A 22,911-nucleotide genomic window follows, 5' to 3' on the forward strand; every position below is an offset into this window, starting at 1 on the left:
AAAGAGAAACTTTGTCAGATAAGTTGTAGGATGGAGGATCTGTGTCTGTTATTATAAAACATAAATATAGAAAAGATGCAGATTGTTTCATACCTCAGAATAATCGACTGTAACTGAAATGGGTTGATAAAAAAATTATTTTTCATTCGCATGAACTAGGAGACCCAAACCTGTTCCAGTATCACAGTGCCCCATTGCACAAACTGGGCTCCAGGAAGATCCAGCTCCAGGTTTGGAGTGAAAGCACTTGAGTGGCCTGCTATAGAGTTCTGACCTCAACCCTAGAGAAACCCTTTGGGATGAATCTGAACACTGACTGCACTTTAGGCGTCCTCACCTAAACTACATCACTATGTGACTTTACTAACACCCTTGTGACAGTTCAAAAAGCACATACGAATCTTATGGTCAGATGTCCACATACTTTTGTCCATATACTTTATTTATAAATATACAGTATGTGCTTAGATATGGCATGTCATATCCAGCATAACTAGCGGATTAAAAAAGTTTTTCATCCATTACAAATGTATTTGGTGCCAAAATGTCAAAATGGGATTCCAGTGAAAATAACCTCATATGAATAGGAACTGGCGGTTCCTTCTGTTTTGTTGTCAGAGTAAATGATATTTTCCACGTTGAAATGCAGGTCATGAAACCTCTTCCTTGAGTAGCTGTCTGTTAATTGAAGTATTAAAACCATACCTTTCTACAGTCAAGGTCAATCTTTTATCTGATTATATAGTGTCCCTTTGTGTGAAATTTGATTGAAGACACAAATGGTCTGAAATTATTATTTTTTTAGGTTGTTTTTTTTTTAAGTAAAAAAGCTAAATGCTCTAATTCTGATCATAAATAAATGTGCAAATGTACACCTGTTCAATTTTAGCCCCATTCTTTTGTATTTGAGTGTATAAATTGTGAGCTCAGGTGTACACAGGATGTTATTCGCAAGGTCTCATACCACAGGCAGGGGATTTTAAGTTTATTTTAGCCTGTAATGGGTATAGGACCTGTGGTTTCAGTGTCACTCATAGGCTAGTTCACTTTCAGCACTGTTAGTGCTCCTTCCCCTGCAATCCCCTGACTTCTAAGCCAAACCTCTACACTGCAGTCTTCCTCTCAGTGACCTTAACTAACTAGAGCCCCTTCGCAAATACAGTTTTACTGATAAATCTTCAAAATTCTAGCCATCTAGAAAGATAAGGTGTCGTTCCAACCAGTCTTTCAGGAAGTTGAGTTGTCAATATTGTGTAAAAACAGACAGAGATTTATAAAGTATTAGGAGACCTGACTTTTCCAAATGTGATTCTTACCAAAACTGTTATCACAAAGTTGGACGCACACAATCCATAGGATTTCTTTGAATGTGGTAGCTTTCAATTCTCCTTACACTTCAACTTGGAGACCCGAACCTGTTCTAGCACAACAATGCCGCTGTGCACAAAACCAGCTCTATAAACTGGTTCCACCATCTGTCAGTGTAAGAGGTAGGTATACATCAATACCCTTTTCTGTTCTGGCACCACACTAGTCACTGGCTATCTTCAAAAATGAGTGAAGCCCAACCTCTAACTGAACCACTTGACATAGCACTTGTTTTTACTTGTTGTTTTATGTGTTCATTTAAAAAGAAAAAGTGAACCAGTGTTGATCTTTCCATTGATAGAAACTTCAAAGCACTCTTGTACATCGCTCTGGATAAGGGTGTAAATGCCGTAAATGTTAATATGGTTTACATGGAGTGAAATGGAAGATCTTGGAAGGAAAGTGGTAACCCATTAGTTAAGCTGTTGGTAGGTCTTTAGTACTAATCCCACCACCACCATCCTGCCACTGCTGGATCCTTAAGCAAAGCATTTACACCTCAACTGCTCAGTAGTATACAATTGAGCAGTTGAGGTGTAAATGCTTTGCTTAAGGCTTAGAAGTCAGGGGATTGCAGGGGAAGGAGCACTAACAGTGCTGAAAGTGAACTAGCCACAGCGGATCATCCGCATGTTTGATTTGGCATATGTTTTTATGCTGGATGCCCTTCCTAACGCAACCCTCCCCATTTATCCGGGCTTGGGACCGGCACTAAGAGGCTAAGTGGCTGGGGTTGGTTCCCTGACCGGGAATCAAACCCGGGCCGCAGCGGTGAGAGCGCCCGTCCTAACCACTAGACCGCCAGGGGAAACTCAACTGTTCAGTTGTATAAATAAGATAATTCTAAGTCTCTGGAAATAATTGGAGATAAACTGGAACGTTGACTGCACCACAGGCCTCCTCACCTCACCTACCTGTACATCAGTACCTAGCTATACTAGCTATACTGACACCTTTGTGGTTGAGCAGAAATCTACATGAACACACTCCAAAATCTTGTGGAACATCTTTCCAGAAGTTATTATAACAGCAAATGAGGATTAAATGGATACTTATGTTCATATGTGAATCTTCACATAAATCATCACATTTACAGCATCATCAACACTAAGTTTTGAGAAGATCTTTTTAATATGACAAGATTTTTTTTACATTCTGGTACCAGGCTCTGTGTAAAATCAGGGATCCTCTAGGTTTTATAGCAAACCACAACTTGGCAGTGTTCCTGGGTTTTATGTTACAAAGTAGGCTTTAAACTCTTGATGCACTTCCAACAGTAAAGAGTAAAGACTACCATGTTAATCCTTCACTGATTTTGCTGCGCTGCAATCAAGTGTTTGGATTTCCACTATATCGATCACTACCCATGAGAGATCACCGAGCATGTGGAGAGTGAAATTTCCTGTGTACTAATGGCTTATGTTCTTTTCCATTTCACAGCTAGTGTTTGTCTACCTTATTGCTCATTTGTCAAGTTCGCGAAGTACACAAGTGAAGAAAAAAAACAAGCATTTCATTTACTCAGTTATATAAAAAAAGTTCTTTAACAGCTTAGTGTTGTTTTGTAGTGGGATTGTAGTGTTTGCATATTTAAAGTGAGCACAAAGAGGATGATGTGTGACAGCCATTCACACACTCTTCCTTTGTGACTTTGTGTTATCTTTTCAAGGAGGTTTTAATTGGATGGTTTTTGTTCGAAGCAGGTAGCGGAGTAAATCCATGAAATCCTCTACTTACCGGATTAAGATACAAATTAACAGATCCTTATGTAGGCTTATTTTTTTTTAGACACTCAATTTGATGCATCCATAATCAGATTTCTGTACTTTATCCCATAGCCTCGATTTGACAGCACTTGCCAAAGTGTACCAATATCATTGGTCAATACCATAGCCAGTCAAGGTCAATTAATGATTCTTTTCATGTTTATTTGTGCAGCTCAGGAAAAACTAGTCAAATTAAAAACATTGGTTTAGACCCAATGGATAGTAAATTAATCTTTCGGATTTTAATAGAGCTTGTTAATTCAATCAGTAGGTGATTTGTATTTTGTCTAGTAAGGACCGTTAGGGTCCCAGTGACATCGAAATAGTTACTCCACATGTGATCAATTAAACTGTTGCTTCCCCTACTTCACAACTAAGTCCACTAAAGTGTAGCGTCCTCAGGAATGAGTGGCCCCATAACTCATTCGAAGCAGATGGTGAGGGAGTTGCCAAACTCAGCCAGTGGCTCTGATTGCAAGGGCAACTGCCCCATGCTGTACTTTTTATAATAAATAGCATGGATTATATGCACTGTTAATGTCCATGCCCTTTGCTCTGTCCTCAGGTCCTTCATTCAAGCCGAGCTGCAGCAAGGCGCAGAAATACCTGGAGTTCATTCCCATTAATCTGCACACACAGCGAATGAGGGTGACGTGTCCTAGGAAAACAGGTATAGTATTATTACTGAAGGCCCTGGGTGTTTGTCTTGCCAATTTATACTGGATTATAATCAAAGTTCTCATTAGTAATAATCAGAATTATAGCATCCTCCATGGGAAACTAATCCATGCTGATCTGGGCGCTAAGTGTACCAACATTTTTATTTTAGCTTAGCTGTTTATGTTTAAAATCTGGAAATGACCACCTATCTGCATTGCTTTCAACTTTTGCTGGAAGAAAAACCTGGAAAGGAATTACAAAGATAACACTATTGTAGAACACTGTACAGTGCATCACAGCACTTTTATTACATTTTGTAATGTTACAGCCTTATTCCAAAATGGATTAGATGAATTATATTCCTTAAAATTCTACAAACAATACATAATAATGACAAGGTGGGAGAATTTTATTTGACATTTTTGCAAATGTATTTAAAATAACAAATGAAATAAAATCACATGTACAGAAGTATTCACAGTTTTTGCTCAATACTTTGTTGAAGCACCTTTGGCACCAATTACAGCCTCAAGTCTTTTTGAGTATGATGCTACAGGTTTGGCATGCATGGGTTTCTCCCATTCTTCTTTGCAGAACCTCTCGAGCTCAATCAGGTTGAATGGGAAGCGCCAGACACAGCCTTTTCAGATCTCTCCAGAGATGTTCAATTGGGTTCAAGTCAGGGTTCTGGCTGGGCCACTCAAGGACATTCACAGAGTCAACCTGTGGCCACTCTGTTGTTATCTTGGCTGTGTGCTAAGGGTCGTTGTCCTGTTGTAAGATGAACCATCGTCCCACTCTGAGGTCTAGAGCGCTCTGGAGCCGGTTTTTATCAAGGACGTTTCTGTACATTGCGCATTCATCTTTCCCTCGATCCTGACTAGTCTCCCAGTTCCTGCCGCTGAAAAACATCCCCACAGCATGATGCTGCCACCACCATGCTTTACTGAAGGGATGGTATTTGCAAGGTAATGAGCGGTGCCTGGTTTCCTCCAGACTTCACTCTTAATATTCAGGCAAAAGTGTTAAAAACATTTTGTCATGGTCTGAGAGTCCTTCATTTGCCATTTGGCAGATGGTCATGTGCCTTTTCCGTGGAGCTCTACCATAAAGACCTGATTGTTGGAGTGCTGCAGAGATGGTTGTTCTTCTGGAAGGTTCTCCTCTCTCCACAGATAAATGCTGGAGGTCTTTCAGAGTGACCATCAGGTTATTGGTCACCTACCTGACTTAAGCCCTTCTTCCCGGTTCGCTCAGTTTGGTCGGGTGTCCCACTCTAGGAAGAGTCCTGGCGGTTCCTTCTGTTTATGGATGATTGAGGCCACTGTGCTCATAGGACTTTCAATGCTGCAGACATTTTTCTGTACACTTCTGTGCCTCGATACAATCCTGTCTCAGAGGTCTAAAGGCAATTCCTTGGACTTCATGGCTTGGTTTGTCCTCTGACATGCACTGATAACTGTGGGACCCCATATAGACAGGTGTGTGCCTTTCCAAATCATATCCAGTCAACTGAATTGACCACAGGTGGACTTAAATCAAGTTGTAGAAACATCTCAAGAATGATCAGTGAAACAGGATGCACCTAAGAATAATTTTTGTGTGTCATGGAAAAGACTGTGAATACTTACGTACATGTGATTTTTTTTGTTGTTGTTGTTTTTTAATTTTTAATACATTTGCAAATATTTCAATCAGACCTCTTTCACATTGTCATTATGGGGTATTGTTTGTAAATTTTGAGAAAAATAATGAATTTATTCCAATTTGGAATAAGGCTGTAACAACAAAATGTGGCTCAAGTAGCCAGGCATGTATTGTTTCTTCTTTATTTATTTAAACTTATGTTATTTTAATGCACGATTATTTGCAGTTATGTCTGATTGGTAAATATATATATATATATATATATATATATATATATATATATATATATATATATATATATTGGAATTATGACGAATAGTTTGTTTGTCAATCTAAGATAATTATTAGCATGATATTTCAAACACAAGTGGATGTTTGCTGGATTTATACTCAATTATCAATGTAACCAGCAGATTAATTTATTTAATTGATCCAAACTGGGTCCTGTTCATGGAAAGGTCATATGCTTGAAATGTTTTTCTTTAGGAGCTTCCTTTGGTTTGAAATATATATTAAGAGGATCTGAGTCATACAGCTTTTTAACATGGCTTGTTGGTGCTGGATTCCAGTCGAATCTGTGGGAGTTGAATTCTACTTGCTTTTCCCTAATTAATGCACCAGTTATACTATATCAGCCTCATAAAAAAAACCTTATACGCAGGGTTATTTTGTTGGGGAAAATTTCTATTTTATATGCTCAATTAAAATTCACATTATACCAGTGGATGGAAAACCCCCCACATCTTTCACACTCAAAATAGTTTTTTATTTGAGTTACTGAATATAGCTTCGTGTCAATGTGTGGGTGTGAAAGAGAGAAAGAGCCAATTTGAGTAGTATTTCCCCACACTCATTACAGCAACAGGGGCAATGCAGGCAGACAGGAATCAACAGGCGAGGTCCAACAGGTGAACTTTAAAACAGCCAGACAGAAATACGACTCGCTAATGAGGACCTGCACATGTTCGGTGCACTCGCCGCTTGCACTGTTTAATGCCGACTTGCTCTGTATGCTTTTGTGGAAATATTTTTTGAGTAACTGTTTTTTTTTTTTTTGAGGCGTTTCAATATTTTTGTCTTTTGTACAGGGGAAAATATTAGTTTTCAGTACCCGCTATGTGATGCCGATGCCAGATTCTGACACACTTGAACCACCGGCTTTTCTTACCATGTGGTGATTTTTCTTAATGCTTTACTTCTGCTCCCAAAAAATTATTTTAAAGTCTTTCCCTTTCTTCAATGTATAATATTACTTTATATATGCACGTTTGTATGGAAGACCTGCTGCTGTGATCATAAAAACTGTCCTGAGTTCCATTTAAAGACTGGTTCCTCTCAAGGTTTCATCATCTAATGTGTTTTTTTTCTCAAATTTTCTCACTATTGCCTTTGTTGATGAATGTCTGAATGCTATCGTTTTCATCTGGTACATTATGTATATTAAAAGGAGCAGTGGAAGGATCTAGATTAAAATACACAGTGCTTAGACTCCCTTCTTTGTCCTGGTTGCTCTGTAGTCTCCTTGTAATTCAACAATTTCACACTCAATGCACAGCCACACTTCTTCATCCTGCCCGCTTTATAGTCTCTCCTCAGTGTTCAGCAATTGCACAATTTGTCCGAGGAGCCTTAAACCTTTTATGTCCTGCACACATATTAAAACCTATAAATGATATTTTTGACTATAATGTTTTTTTTCTGCCTGAAATCGCACTTGCTCAAATTCAAAGCTTTAACGAGCAGGAGAAAACTCTGCTGAAACACCTTTCCTTCTCTCTGTTTAGACAGCATCGATATATTTCATCTTTTTTAACCCATCCAGGTTTTCTAGTTAATTATGAATAATTTTAGTTTGACTGCAATCTATTCCCCCTCCTGCCGACTAAAAGAGTAAAAAAGGAGAGAGGTTTCCAGGGTGCACCTCGTTTCCATTCGATTTATAGATGCCAGGAAAATCGGAGCAAATCAGCTCCAAATTGGGCCGTGTGTGACTTGTGCCCCTGTATTTTATGCCACCGTTGAGCTATTGAGAAGCAGCCAATTAGATGTGTGGTGGGGGTGGGGGATATTGGGGTTGGGAAAGTGGTGGGCATTGGGAGTCAGAGCCCCTGTCGTCATTAGTGAAGCCTGAATGTGGCAGAGGAGCGTGATATGCCGAGAGTGGCACAGTGGGGTGCCAGGTCTGCGGAAAAGCTGCTCATTAATTGCTGTCAAACATCTCCCAAAGCCAACTTCCTGTCGAGTCCACAGGCTAGCTCATTACATGACCCAACATAAAGCTCACTGCTAGATGAGGCAGAGCTGCTATACAGTACAGACCAAAAGTTTGGACACACCTTCTCATTCAAAGAGTTTTCTTTATTTTCATGACTATGAAAATTGTAGAGTCACACTGAAGGCATCAAGGGCTATTTGACCAAGAAGGAGAGTGATGGGGTGCTGCGCCAGATGACCTGGCCTCCACAGTCACTGGACCTGAACCCAATCGAGATGGTTTAGGGGTGAGCTGGACCGCAGAGTGAAGGCAAAAGAGCCAACAAGTGCCAAGCATCTCTTGGGGAACTGTTGGAAGACCATTTCAGGTGACTACCTCTTGAAGCTCATCAAGAGAATGCCAAGAGTGTGCAAAGCAGTAATCAAAGCAAAAGGTGGCTACTTTGAAGAACCTAGAATATGACATTTTTCAGTTGTTTCACACTTTTTTGTTATGTATATAATTCCATATATAATTCCACATGTGTTAATTCATAGTTTTGATGCCTTCAGTGTGAATCTACAATTTTCATAGTCATGAAAATAAAGAAAACTCTTTGAATGAGAAGGTGTGTCCAAACTTTTGGTCTGTACTGTATGTCCAACGTAGCTGAAAAGGAAACCAAAAGCACACACATGCACTGAAACCACTGGGGTCAAAATACTGTAGATGTGTATGATTCTTTTCCTGCCTTAAAGGGAATTGAAGATTAGTTGTCTTTCACCAAGTGTCTGGTTGTCCTCAGAGTCTTAATTATGTACTGTGAACTCCAAAGGCTTTATTTTAAATAAACTATTATTCCCAAAACATTCCGAACATAAATAAATGAGTGAGAGTTCAAGATAAATGTACTGCATGATACAGTTCAGCAGTTAACATCATATGTTTATAAAAAAAATGCAGAGCAAGTCAATTTTACATTGATTTTGGATCAAGATGACAAAAAGGAAAAGATCTAAGAGATTTTGAGCGAGGATTCATTATTAGGCGCTGGAGATTCATTCACAAAGGCACACGACAATCAGGAACAGTGACCGAAGTGAATCTGCATTTCGATTTTTAATTCGCGGGATATAGAAATCGCCATTGAATTTTCGCTCAAAGAGCGTAATGCTTACGCATTAGTACGGTATGAAAAGGACAAACAAAAAGCTGGAAGACCATCAAGAATACAAATACAGGATTACTCATACAGTCAGATGAGTCATTTTGCATCTTCTCAACAGGTTTGTGTATTGCATCATCAAAGGAACAGTTCACACTTGAATGCTCAACTGCTAAGGTGAAAGATCCAGAGGTGTTTATTTATTTCCTGGACATGGACTGTCTTCACAGATCCGCTTATAATATAGCATCACTTTATATTTTTCTGGGCATGGTCTCTTCCAGGTTGATCCCACCCACATCCACAAAGGGATAAGGCCATACTGAATGGGTTGATGAAGCTAATAAATAATGTAACTCATCCATGAGTCTCATTTGGAGAAACCTGTTAGATCTCCAGCACCATCATCAAGACCCCAACTAAAGGAAAGTCTTTTGTATGAGTCACTCATATGCAGTTCAGGAAAGAACTTTGCAGTGCAGCTGTTGTGGAGACTTGTGGGGACCCAGAACGGATTCAGGCGTGGTCAAGATCATAGAAGTCAAGTCATAAAAAAGCATTCCAGTCTTCTATTTTTTAAAGGATTGGCAAAATTTCATGAAAACCCTTCTGTCTGCTTTTCCAATTTACAATGAAATAATGACATGGATCTGAACAATAAAAGCGGTTCTTCTCACCATTAATATGAAGTCAGTGAATTGCATTCAGTTGCTATGATATGCAAGACCTCAGCTGTAACAACTGGTCCGTAATGATCAAATTACAGCTTATCAGGACAAATTAAAACTGTGTACTGTTATCACCACACCATGTTTCTCTTTTAGCTTTGATCCATATATCAATATGCTGCCCCTTTGTCATGATTATCAAGCGTGTTGGGTCACGGTAGGTCAGTGGGAGGCTGGAAAATTCGCGTCTGTATTTCAGACTTTAAAGCTGTTGCTTTAATAAACACCGTCAGGCACAGTTTAAGACACAGATATAAAAAAGAAAGGAGGCAATATTACCACCATAATAAGTGCAGGTCTCGTTAAGCATTGACACTGTGATATTTTTACAACACAGGAAATGTTTTTGTAGTGTGAACACTGCGTCTTAACATTTTTATTTTTAGAATTCCAGAAACTCGTCAGTTTTACCCTCGACTCCGTGCGTTACGGCTCTGTTGCGGTTCCTCGTATTTAAATGTGTGCACCCAGTGGGTGAGAGAAACACGCTCAGTTGAAAATATTTCCCAAGGCTGACACTCGTTTAATTATTGTGTTTTGTATGAGAATATAGTAATTAAAATGTGCATCATAAATGCTAAATGAACACCAGTGAAACTTTCATTACAGGGTTTGTTTCTCTGCTGCTGTGAAGAGGAAGCGGTGGGTCGCTGCAAAACCGCCTTTCATTATTTTAACCAAATAGCTTTGATAAATCTTCCAGCAGCACATGGAAATGGGGGAAAAATTATATCCATGATTTCATCTGACTCTGGGTGAGCACAAAAAAAAAAGGATTAATTACCCAAATACTGAACTGCCCACGTAATTAGCTTGGCAATTCATGGGCAGATTATGAGTTCACATTTTGAGTGAACTCCTTGAGCTCAAAGACATTTGGTATTTTAGTTTAAACCACTTAATACAGGCAAGGCGGCACCTCGATGCTATTATCCGGTGAACATTAGCCGGGGGCCTGGGAAAACAGCCTGCAAACTTTGACTATTATTACTGAATATGGAAAGATTCATGTGTGGAAAGATCATCGTCTTAAAAGAATAATCCCTTTCTGAATTCCAATGCCAGTCAGCTGTGCAAGCAGAAAGGCTCAGCTGGCTGCGTGCTAATACCCATGTTATTTTGTTCTGCCAGAAGCCTTCTACGATGTGATCACAGTTGGAGCTCCAGCCGCTCACTACCAGGGCTTCAAGAACGGAGGCCTTCAGAAGCTGTTCAGCCGATATGAAGCAGAGAAGAAAAGGTGAGTTCCAGACTCCGCCAATCACAGCGCCTTCTCATGCACATAACACCTTTAGGTTTTGTCTTTGTGAGGCTTGCTACCTTTTTGTTTTTTTATTATTTACCCCATCCACCCCCACCCCCACCCGTTTGCCTCTGACACAAATCCTTAAGTACTTCAACAGATGAAGAGGCGAATATAAAGATCCAATTCAAAGGTTTTCTCTTTATACCCGATTCTGTTTATACCAATGAGGCCATGGCTTTCCAAAGTTCCTTGGCGCTTTGAATAATACTTTTCTCATAAATATCTATTTCATGCTGATATTTTATACAGTTATAAATGGCTCTATTTCAGTCCTGGCACACCTGTTAATTGTGAAGAATTATTCAGCTCTAAAGCCTAGCCACCTGTCACATCAGACATCATTTTTGATACACTAGAACTAAATCCATTTTGTCTATAGTCAAGGATTAACATTTTTCTAAAGATTTATTTTAGTCTGTTGAAAACAGGCACAATTTTCTTTTGGGTGGGGGGCATGTGTTTGTATGTTTGGCACTGAAAACACACTTGGCACATTTTTCCGCATGCAAATACACCTTGAATGTATCATGGTTTTCATGCTTATAAAGATCTCTGATTGGTTTATTTCCGAACGATAATCTCTACCCACAATTTGGATTGAATTAATAACGTGTCAATATGCATGTTTTGCATTGGAGACCATTTAAAATGTGATGACTCTATCTAGGGTGGCATGGTGGGTAGCAACTGACTCGATCCTTGGAGTCTGGGTTAATATCTGTCCGGAGTTTACTGTGTTTTTCCAATGTTGACACAGGTTTCTTCTGGGTTTTCTAGTTTTTTCTTCGCTTCTGAAAAACATGATTTAGGTGCACTGGCTCCATGAATTAGCTTCAGGTATGAATGTGTCTTGTGTGGTGTGCTGTAGTGGTCTGTTCAATGTTCAATGGATGAATAAGTTGGAAAAAAATTTGCGTTTTTTTGTTGAAAGCTGCTAAGTAGTTGACACTATGAGCATGTAAAAGCTTAAAAGCTTTGTACAGTTCCCATCTGAAGGTTTGACTTTGGTGATTTGCTGAACTCTTGCCCTCAGAAGCTGGAGGAGTTTTAGGATGGCATGGAGGGTTAACATTTTGCACCCTGTATTTATTTATCTTTGGAAGAGTTTTGTCAGTTCACAGCCCGCAGGCTAGCCATTGTTACAGAAATTGATTGATGTTTACTTTTGTAGGATGGCAGCAACAGGACTGCAGAGCCTCATCTGCAGTATAAATGGCAGTATCGAATAAGGCCGTCTCAATTTGATTGGAAAAAGATGCTCTTTGCCTGGCACTGTCTCTCTCTCTCTCTCTCTCTCTCTCTCTCTCTCTCTCTCTCTCTCTCTCTCTCTCTCTCTCTCTCTCATCTTGAACAGCTGCTTGCGTGCAGCCCCATTGCCACCCCCAGGGTCTTTATTGATATTCTGTGTCGTTCTTTATTGAATCCCCACTCTGTGATTCAATTACTGATTCCCGTCTGCTGCCATCTTCCTTTTTTCGCTTCCTGCTTGCCCCCCTTTTCTTTCTGTCAGAGGAGATGTTTAATTAGTTAGACAGTTCCCATCTTTCCTCCCAGCTCACCCAAATCTGCCAAAACCAGCAGGGAAAGCAATGAACCAGGCACAGTGGCATCCCTCATCAGCTATTGCCCTGAAAAAGGATACATTGGTGATCTGAGATCAGTGGACCTCATGTCCTTATTTCATAGAGAACAGACTGTTCCTCAGTATTCTTATCATCAGTCATGTCCAGATTTTATGCACAGGGTAATTATTTGGAAACCATATTGCATTTCACTGAACTTGAAACGTCCTTAAAACGCATACACTAGATGAATGGTGCATTTCCCACTAAAATATACTACGTTCTATTTATTCACGTCTTGTGTTCATGGGAGGAAAAACACAGGTATTTTTAAAAGGCCTTGGCTCCATATATGCTCAAACTAATGATAGTTTGTCATTTAGTCTCTCTGTCCGCCGCCATCTTCTATTAGTTATGCTGATTTGTATTAATATTTGGTTCTGTCGCATGCATTTAAACTGCCTAGTTACATTGAAATAGATTGCACGAGAGACTAGACTTTTTTTTTTCATTTAGACTTTTTCATTCAACCCATACACTGGAGTACCTGGGCTTATACCTTGGTGGAGTAACTGTGTTTGTTCCCTGTTATTTCCAGTATTTCGATAGAGAGGTTTCCTGTATTGGTGCCGTGACCCGAAGTAGTACCAGACGGTTTAACTTGCAGTTTCTATAATTGAGTTGAGTGCATAACCTGGTTAAACAACAGGAGTATGATTGTATCCTGGATGGTAAACCTGTATAATAGTCAAGCACCTGGCAGTATTTCCATATTACAGTAACGGGTAGTATTTCTGATTGATTATCAGACATCGCAGTTTACACTTACTATAGAGTAAGCATTTGGAGTATACCCTTATCATAGTCAAGTACCTGCCGCATTTCCATATCATGCTCGAGCACCTGTAGTTTTCTTTTTCAATTGTCAGGAACCTGCAGTATGTCCATACAATGGCCATGCACTTTACAGTATACCCTTATCATGGTCAAACACCTGCATACTTCTCTGCTCATATAATGGTCAGACACCAAGGCTGAGGTTTTAGGTCTGATTTACATTGTACTGATTATCTTATTTTAAATTAAGAGGTCTCGAGCAGCAAAACAATCCGAACCATCCAGGATTTCTTTTCCTTTCGGTAGAAATATCATACAGTACAATACGAAAAATTGATGCACAGATGCTGTTGGTGAAATAATTTTTTGATCACCTGCTGATTTTGAAAATGTACCCATTTTTTACGGGGTAAATTCTATGTAGTTTCATTTTAACAGAAAGAGACAGAATAAAAGAAATCTATAAAGAAAGATTATAAATTAATTTGTATTTGATCCTGTACCAACCAGCAGGATTTCTGACTCCCACACACCCAATTAATCCTGTACCTTTAAGAAAGGACTCCTTATATCAGCATATGCGTATAAAAGACACCAGTCACAGAATCAACCTCTTTCATTTAAACCTCTGCACCACAATGGGCAAGACCAAAGAGCTGTCAAAGGACATCAGGGACGAGATTGTAGACCTGCACAAGGGTAGAATAGTCTACAAGACCATCAGCAAGAAGCTTGGTAAGAAAGAGAACACAATTCGAAAATGGAAGAAATACAATATGTCAATCGCCCTCGCTCTGGAGCTCCATGCAAAATCTCACCTCATGGGGTGAGGATGATTCTGAGCAAGGTCAGCCCCGTATAGCATGAAAGGATCTTGTTAATTATCTCAAGGGCGCTGGAACCAAAGTCTTCAAGAAAACCGTTGGTAACTCACCAAGGTCTCTCTGCTGAAGAACACACATGAACAGGCCCATCTGAAGTTTGGCAGTAAACACCTAAATGATTTAGAGAAGGCTTGGGAGAATGCGATGTGGTCAGATGAGAATAAAATTGAGCTCTGTGGCATCAACTCAACTCGCCGTGTTTGGAGGCAAAGAAATGCTAAATATGACCCCAAGAACACCATCCCCACTTTCAAACATAGAGGAGCAAACGTTCTGCTTTGATTCTGTTTCTCTGCTAAAAGTACAGGAAAGTGTCACCACATAAACAGGGAGATGAACTGTAGAATTTTGGATTAAAACCTTCTGGCCTCAGCCAGAACACTGAAGATGGGTCATGGACAGGTCTTCAAGCATGACAATGACCAAAAACATACTGCCAAAGCAACAATCTGATGGTCTTGTAGCCCATTCCAGCCTTGTGCAGGTCTACAATCTTGTACAAACTGTAAGTGATGTCTGTACACATAAATAAAACTTGAAACTTATTAGGCTTCATGGCAAACCTCTTTATTGATAATCAATACTTTATCAATAATTGGCATTCCTCTGACCCTGGTAGGAAGAGTAATCAATTCAACAAAGATATTTAGAAATTGCAAAGAAACGTAGGTCACAGTTTTGATCCTGATGGAAAAGTGCTATAAACAATCAGAGCAGCAAAACGTTACGGATTAGTCATGCCGGCTCAAAACAAGTGCACCTGCTGGGGATCAGATCAGTTTGCAATCATATTGTATCATGAACAAGTGCAAATGAGAGAGTTGGTGCAGGATGGGGGGATGGCTATTATTACATCTCTCTGATGGATTATTGACTGTCAATCAGTGTCATGGTTATCACACCCGATCGCTGGAATCATGGGAATTCATGTTGATTGTTCATTATTCAAAAAGCTTCTCTTTATACAGACGTGTGCAGATAACTTGTCATTTCTAAAACAGTGTAGAATTCTTTAGTTATTTAGTTATAAAAGTTAAATATAGTAATATAATAGTGGCAGGTGATGGATTGGGTGAGATCAATTGGTGAATCTGTGTGTGATTTAAGTGTTCGCGTGGTGCCCTGCAATAGACAGGGGCATAATGCACAGTATATGTAGACCCCAATTTACGACGTAGATAGGGACCGGAAAAACGGTTGTAAGTCGAAGACAAAGCCCTTATTAATAATGCATGGATGGATGGATGGATGGATGGATGGATGGATGAAAAAAGTAACAAAACTACAATTTGGCATAAGTTCTGTAGTTAACTTCCTTTTTCCTTACCCACCCAACACAGGCCGAATGCTCACCACTCTCTTTAACCAGACTCATTGATATTACCTGAATAAAAGATAAAACAATTTGGAAAACTGGACATAATTTTTTTTTAAGCTGGCTTTGTGTGAAACAATACTCATGCCATTGTAAATTCTGGAAATATAAAAACACGATGAACAAATGATAAGCTTCTTTAGTGATCTCGTGTAGTCCTTGAAAACCAAACAAAGGAAGTGCGTGAAAAACCTTTGAAAGGCCTTATGTTTCATTTTGTGCACTTCAAGAGTCTGTTTAAAGACTGTGTGAAGTTTCTAAAGTGCACTTAATACAAGAAAATTTTAAATCACAAAAGCACTTTCAGCACCAAGGTCAGTTGGGAAGACGGTCAGTTTATCAGCTGCACAAGCCAGAGATAAGAAGGAGTGTACTTTTTCAGGTTCACTGAATTGAAATCAGTTTTGCTGAAAGAGAGATTACATTGAAGACTAATCCGGCAGATATGGCGATGGTTTTGTTTCGTATTTGACTTAGTTAATGACTCGCTGTAGCTTAAAGTTTCCAATTTTCTGCCTCGCTGGCCAAGTAAGCCTCCTCAAGCCTCAAACTCTTGCTTAAAATCAAACAGCATGTCTCTCGGAAATCAAATCTATTTTAATGCTTGTGTGGTCGACCACACAGCAGTTCTGTCATTATTATTTTAATGGCATTCTTTGGTAATTTGCTGTGTTTTTGGCAAAGCGGTATTTTTAAGAATTTTTATTCAGTTCTTAGTGTTGTTCTTTCCTTATTCTTAGTAGGAACCAGCCTGTGACCACCAGACACACACACATATACACTGACAGATTTTTCCGATTCACTTATTCTCTTGTCCACTCCAGCTTTGTCTGATGACACTTTGATGATTGGATTGGATTAAAAGCTAGCCGAACAGTGACATGCGAAACGTGGTAATTTAATGCTCCATTAATTCATCATAAGATGAGCGAAAGGTAAAAGCAAAGGAGCAAGGTGTTGAGAGCAGGACAATGAAATAACGGTCACTCTTTGTTCCTTAGGGCACAGTGTGAGAGGAGGAGTGAAAAAAGTGGGGGACAGAGACCACAATGCCAATTCATTGTCACCTGTAATGTCCCTTTCCAGCTTCACCTCTTCTGGACTATAATACGCTACAGCACAAGTTCAGCTAGACAAAAAAAAAACATTATTATCTATTAGGGCTACACGATGATGATGGTGGTAATTGTAATTATTTTGCTCCATTTTGAATCTTGATAATCGCAAACAGAATTAGACAATGGTAATAACACACTGTTCATTGAATTTTTTGAAAATCTTTTAATGTCTCCCCAATATAATTTCTTCAAAACACCCCCCCCACCCTGCAGTTTTTTCTTCTTCTAAATTTCCACATAAAATTTGTAATTGGCTATAGTATGAACTTCTATTATCAAAAGGTCAAAAAAAGTCAGTAAATGCAGATTTTCTACCGCCAATACTTATAGTGGATGAAGAAAATGATCTAGGTGCTGAATAAAAAACTGACAATCCTCTGGAGCAAATGGGATGTTCAAAAAGAGCATATAAATCTCATGATCAGGTGTCCATATAGTATATTTGGCATGACAGCCTTGTGTTTATTACATGTTTGTGATCAGGCATGTTTAGTGAAGAGAAATGCAAGAAGGATTTGTCCATTATTAGCTGCATTTGTATTCATGTTTTATACATTGAAATTGCTACCTAACAATTCCTCCTTATCCCATTTACGATGGCTTAATTTAACATATTGCTATATTAACACCACAATGCTGGTTATATTTTTAACAGTTCAGAAAGTTCATTTAGAAGATTCATTTTCTGTGACAGCAGTTCTGAAGGTAGTGCTGGCTATAATTTAGATTGTTGGTAGTACATGATTCTTTATGAACATCTCTAGGATACATATGTAACCCTAGTTCTCTAAGGGAATAAAACGTGCGTCGAAACGCTTTGGGAATGCCTCCCGTTGTCTACACTCTGAGCCAACGGCTCGAAGGGGGGCTCAGATAGAACCGCCAACATGACGGTTAAATCCCACACAGGCACTCTGGGTTGTATTCTGGGCCTCAGCCTATGAATGCCGTGTAGGAAACGTGTCACGAGAGGGCGTTTCCCCAGCGACTGCCCCACAGGCGGGGTACAATAAACCGCGACAGCGGACACGTAAACCTTCAGGGTGGACGGGGCCAACCCTGTGGCAAACTGTTCCTGCCAGAGCTCCAGAACTGAACCAACCGGGCAGTTGACTAGGTCTAACTGGTGGTGCTCACACCACGTGGAAACAGCTGACATCTAGCAGCATATGACCTCCTTGGGAGGCCAACGAGGTGCCACCAGGAGGAGACGTACTCCTTCCTGGCAGATTCTCTCCAGAACTCCTGGGAGCAACGCGATAGGAGGGAAGGCATACAGAGACGATTCGCTTCGCCTCTGCGAGATCGGGACCTGAGCTGCGAGGGAGATCGCGGAGAGTGCCATACAGCTACAGCATGGACAATCGTCTCACTTAAGAGGCAATTGAGCATGCTCTACTCTCAAACAAACAACAAAACTCATGTGTCCCCCACTAATTAAACGGGGGCAAGGAGAGACAATAATGCGAAAGTTTGTTTGTTTTTTAGCCATGGTAGCACAGATTCACACACAAAGTGCTTACCTAAACAATCAAAAGCTAATGTTGCTACCATCGCTCAGCCATTTTGTAGCTTCCTGGTTTACGCGATGTCGCCTGCCGATGGCATCTTGACTTGCCTATTGGCCGGATTTCACACGTGATTCAGAGCGTGGACAATGCGAGGCGTTCCCAAAGTGTTTCGACACAGCTCGAGTTCCTGAAAGGGAACGATTTATACAGGAACTTCCAAAGTATGGACATAGCAGAGGTAATCATTATATTGTTAAAGAGCAAGATGATTATTTAACAGTCCCCGGTGTAAGTGCTTTCTAGAGGCTAATATGCTAAGAAAGAATTTCACTGTGTTGTAAATGTGACAGATTAAAAGCCCCTTATCCCTTATTTACCCTAACTTTGGGATGGTAACAGGAATTATCCTTTTAGCATTGTATTTAATATTATTTTAAACAGGCTTATAAACAGGAAGGTTGCAATTAACTGGAACTAGAGGCAATAAAGAAAGATGCTATATCTGATTCCTTTAAAGTAGCCAAAAATGTAATCCTGGCTTTAAAATGAAATGGTTCATTGCACAGCTTCTATAATGCCCATGTTGGGATTTCTCTATACTGAACTGAGTCATTTAGGCCTCATTAAGAAACCTTATTACTGGCACTGTGCGTACCTCAAGAGCCCTTAATTCCTCACTTTATTTGTGTTTAATTGAAGCTGGTAGGCATGACCTGAATGGCAGAACGTGACTAATCTATCTTTTAACAGATGCAGAATCATTAAGCACTTTTTTTCTGCAGGTGTCAGATGATGAGAGAGACTACAGTATGTGTTTCTCTTCACTCTGAATGTTTCATCCATGTGTTACTTATACTATATTGCCAAAAGTATTGGGTCACCTGGTCATAAGTATTGTACAGGTACTTGATTTTTGATCATTGCAAGTCACATTTAGTCCCAATATGCTCTTATAATTCCCACCAATCTTATGGAAAGATGTTCCACTAGATTTTAGAGTGTGCTTTTGGATATTTGTGTTTATCAGCCACAAGGGTATTACGAAAGGCAGGCACTGATGTAGGTCAGCGTTCCAATTCATCCCAAAGGTGTTCAGTAGGGATGAGATCAGAGCGCTATAGCAGGCCACTCAAGATCTTCTTTTCCAAAGCATTTAATCCATATCTTCAAGGAGCTCCCTTTGTGCACAAGGGCATCGCCATGCTTGGAACAGGTTTAGGTTTCCCAGTTTAAGTAAATGCAAAATTGTATTATAGAGAATCTAAAGACGTCCTGTACAATTGAGTGCCTCTAAGCTTTGTGGCCAGTTTGGAAAAGTATCACATATAGCAGGAAAGATAAGGTGACACTATACTTTTGGAAATATAGTGTATATGTATGTGTGCTCATGTAATGAAAGAGAAGAGAAAGAAAGCATGTAAGAGACAGTGGAAAAGTTGTACATGTGTGCTTCTGTTACTTTCTGTTCAGACAAAGCCATGTCCTCCGGCATTAAAGGCATTGTATTGTAGGATAAGGCACAGATTGCTTTTATTTTTTTTTAGCCATTGTGCAGTTTCAGCACTATCACTACATCTAAAGGAAAAATGTAAGCACCGGCTTCGGATCACTGATTAAGTCCGGGTTGTTCCCTGCTGGACGCTAGTGGCAAAGCGATGAGTTCGCTTCTATACTTTTCTCCTCCGTTTTCTTCGCTATTAATTAAACTTACACCGGAGACTGGAGCTTAATTACACTTAAGGGCTTTTGTGCTTTCCTCACCCTATTTAGTATCATCACTCATTCCCATTGATGATTTATGAACACCCACAGCAGACGTTTACCTTTCCGCTGTTGCTCCCCCTAAGGTTGCTATGTGTGGTGGATTAGCGCAGCACAGAAACAGGAGCTCATTTACTGTGGAAGCTGTGAACTCCCCTGCAGGTTTAATCCATCCAAAAATAACTTTGAGGCCATAATTGTCTTGGGAAAAAAGTTTTCAGTAGTTTTGATTTATAATTGATTTTTGGAGGGATTTTTTTTTTGTTTTTATTTTTTCAGAGCATCTTAAGATCGAGGCAGTTCATTTCTGTTTTCTGCCCCACGGCATTTAGACACTGTCCCTTGATCCGGCTGAGTTAATAAAGGCTCTGATGATTAGATGCCTTCTTTCTCAGCCATGGCCTCAGGTTTTGTGTCCACTCTGCCATCACTAAGTCTCAGATGGGATTTTGTCCTGTTTATTGTTTTCTTCAGAACAAGGTTTCCCCATTCTTCAAGGATGGATTGTGTTGAGTTTTTTCTCTTTCTCACACACCTGATCTAACTCATCAGCTCATTAGCAATCCCCTTTTTGACCTGGATCAGGTGTGTTGGAATCATGTAGACCTCAAAATGTCTCTAGGACTAGTTGAATCACAGTGTAATTTGGCATTTTATTACAGAAACTAAATCGTGTTTGTGTCTAGCATATGGACCAGCCTTTTATACCAAACAGCCTCGTGCAGTTTTCAAAGTTTTTGTAATAATTGGAAATGGAAGCCGTTTGAATCAAGCTAATGAATGTGCCAGTTTTTGGTGAATAGGACATATGGTGGCTTGGCATTTGCATTTTGGTTTGCAATTATCAGTTTAAATTCTGCTCCTCACAAGGTGTAATATTATAGGGAATTTTTGTTCCATTTGCTAAATTTGTCTACAGAATCTTCTGCGGATTTGCAGGCATATTTTAGCAGGCATATATATATATATATATATATATATATATATATATATATATATATATATATATGCCTGCTATATGTGGTTCTTTTTTAAACTGTTACCACAAAGTTGGAGGCACTCAATTGTGCAGGACGTCTTTAAATGCGCTGTAAAAAAATTTTGCATTCACTTGAACTTGGAAATCCAAAACCTGTTCCAGCATGGCAATGCCCCTGTGCACAAAGTGAGTTCCTTGAAGAGGAAGATCTTGAGTGGCCTGTTATAGAACTGCATTCCAGGCCTCCTCAACTACATCAGTACCTGCCTTTACTAACACCCTTGTGGCTGATAAACACAAATATCCATAAGCACAAAATCTAGTGAAACATCTTCCCAGAAGTGTGGAGGGCATTATAAGAGCTAAATGTGGAATGCAGTGCTCAAAAATTACATACCGTACTTATGACCAAGTTACCCAATACTTTTGCCAATATAGTGTATATATAATTTACTTATAAGTTTTTGGGTACATGTTTTGAAGTAGGTTAACTGTTTTCATTCAATGACAAGCTACCAAGTGGGTGAAAATCCGCAGATGATCAATGTAGGGAGATTAGAGAAGAAAATTTGAAATGATTCAATAATATTTCCTAAGGTTCTTTAACCTGATGCCCTGAGATAACAATACAAATAGTATTATGTTGCCTGATACTGTCAAAAATCCAGTAGTTACAAATTCCACACTTTTTGGTTCACTGAATTGTAGGCCTGTGCAAGTTCAGTTGAGGGGTAACAGCATGTCGCATGGTTTGGGACTGTCTATAAGGAATAATTTTTCAATGACTGTGCTGCTTTAATAAAAACTGTGTTGAAGAAGTTGAGATGATTTACTTTGCCCCACCACCTTGCAGTCGGTTTTATTATTTTTTTTTTCCAGGAATTAAGAAATTATAAAAAATTTTGGAACTTAGAAAAAAGTGTAAAATAACTATTAATAAAAAATAAAAGTGAAATGATACAAAGTGCCTAATACACCATTCTTTATATATGATTTCAGCAGATTATTGTTCATTTGCATTAAGATGTCCCATAGCCAACAGGAACCATGCTCATTTGGTTGTTTTTTACCTTGCGCTCTGCCACCAGTTTTGCAAGTTCGAAGGAGAATTTTTTACAAATGATCCTGTTCTGAACAACTTAACAGATAATGCTATAAACATTGCACATGCTATGACTCTACACTAGACAACTGTTTAGTGGCAATTAAAGCTGATCATGAATATATTTTCTGCAGCAGAAACAATTCTGAATCTACTCATACCGGATTCTGAGGAAACCAGCTTGCTTTACCTTTGGTCACACATGACTCATTTAGGTAACTTAAATAAGCTCTGAAATTAACCGCAATGAATTTGCAGGCAGAGTGCACAAAGCTAGTGGGCATCTTTGGATTAGATCAAATTATAGCGGTTTCCATCGACAGTCCTCACATCGATTCTTCATTGTCCTCCACAGGTCTGGTCTGCGGCCTACACAGAGTCTTATTTCTATGTGTTTAAATTTCACTAATCACAATCATTTTCTTTATTTCAGTAACATTGTGCTATTAAATAAAGTTCATCTATCTTTGTGGAGGCTTTAAAGGTTGTGTGTGAGAGTTGTTTGTCTTGCAAGATGATCATCGTCTGTTTCTTCTACACAGCTACAGCACGGCGTTTCAGTGCATCTACTACTCTCCAGAGCACACAGCCAAGGCCAGAGAGATCCTGAGCATGGTGGCCCAGCTGCAGCCTGTCATCTGTGGCCTGGCTGAACACCTGCTTGTCCAGGCCCAGCAGCGCTGCAGCCAAAGCCTCCGGGAAGCTCTCAAGTGTCTGGAGGAAAAGGTGAGGATCAGGTTGCAGTTCATATATAATGTTAGCTAGTAAAATGTACAAGCCTAGCCTGGTTCAATTCTGAAGCTGCTTCTCTGGTGAAAAATAAACCATTACTATACAGCAAATCGGACTTTAGAAATTCGATGCGTAATTATGTTGCGACATAGAACCATAACTTTTGTGCAGTTCCACCCAGATTTCAGCAAATGTTCTGCTTCATGAACACTTAAG

At 39.5% G+C, this 22,911-nt stretch overlaps 1 protein-coding gene across 10 annotated transcripts in view; it reads left to right on the forward strand.

Annotated features, from left to right (window-relative positions):
- inpp4b (inositol polyphosphate-4-phosphatase type II B) overlaps positions 1-22,911 on the forward strand; it is a 235,419-nt gene that overhangs the window by 173,115 nt on the left and 39,393 nt on the right. For 9 of the 10 annotated variants that reach the window (XM_046835884.1, XM_046835901.1, XM_046835908.1 and 6 more), the window contains 3 exons: positions 3,700-3,804; positions 10,660-10,768; positions 22,506-22,689. In XM_046835884.1, coding sequence (XP_046691840.1) covers positions 3,700-3,804; positions 10,660-10,768; positions 22,506-22,689 — 398 coding nt within the window. The remainder of the gene's footprint in view (positions 1-3,699; positions 3,805-10,659; positions 10,769-22,505; positions 22,690-22,911) is intronic. The other variant, XM_046835892.1, reaches the window with a different exon arrangement.

The sequence above is a fragment of the Silurus meridionalis genome, chromosome 2, assembly GCF_014805685.1.
Source record: "Silurus meridionalis isolate SWU-2019-XX chromosome 2, ASM1480568v1, whole genome shotgun sequence".
Taxonomy (NCBI): Eukaryota; Metazoa; Chordata; class Actinopteri; order Siluriformes; family Siluridae; genus Silurus; species Silurus meridionalis.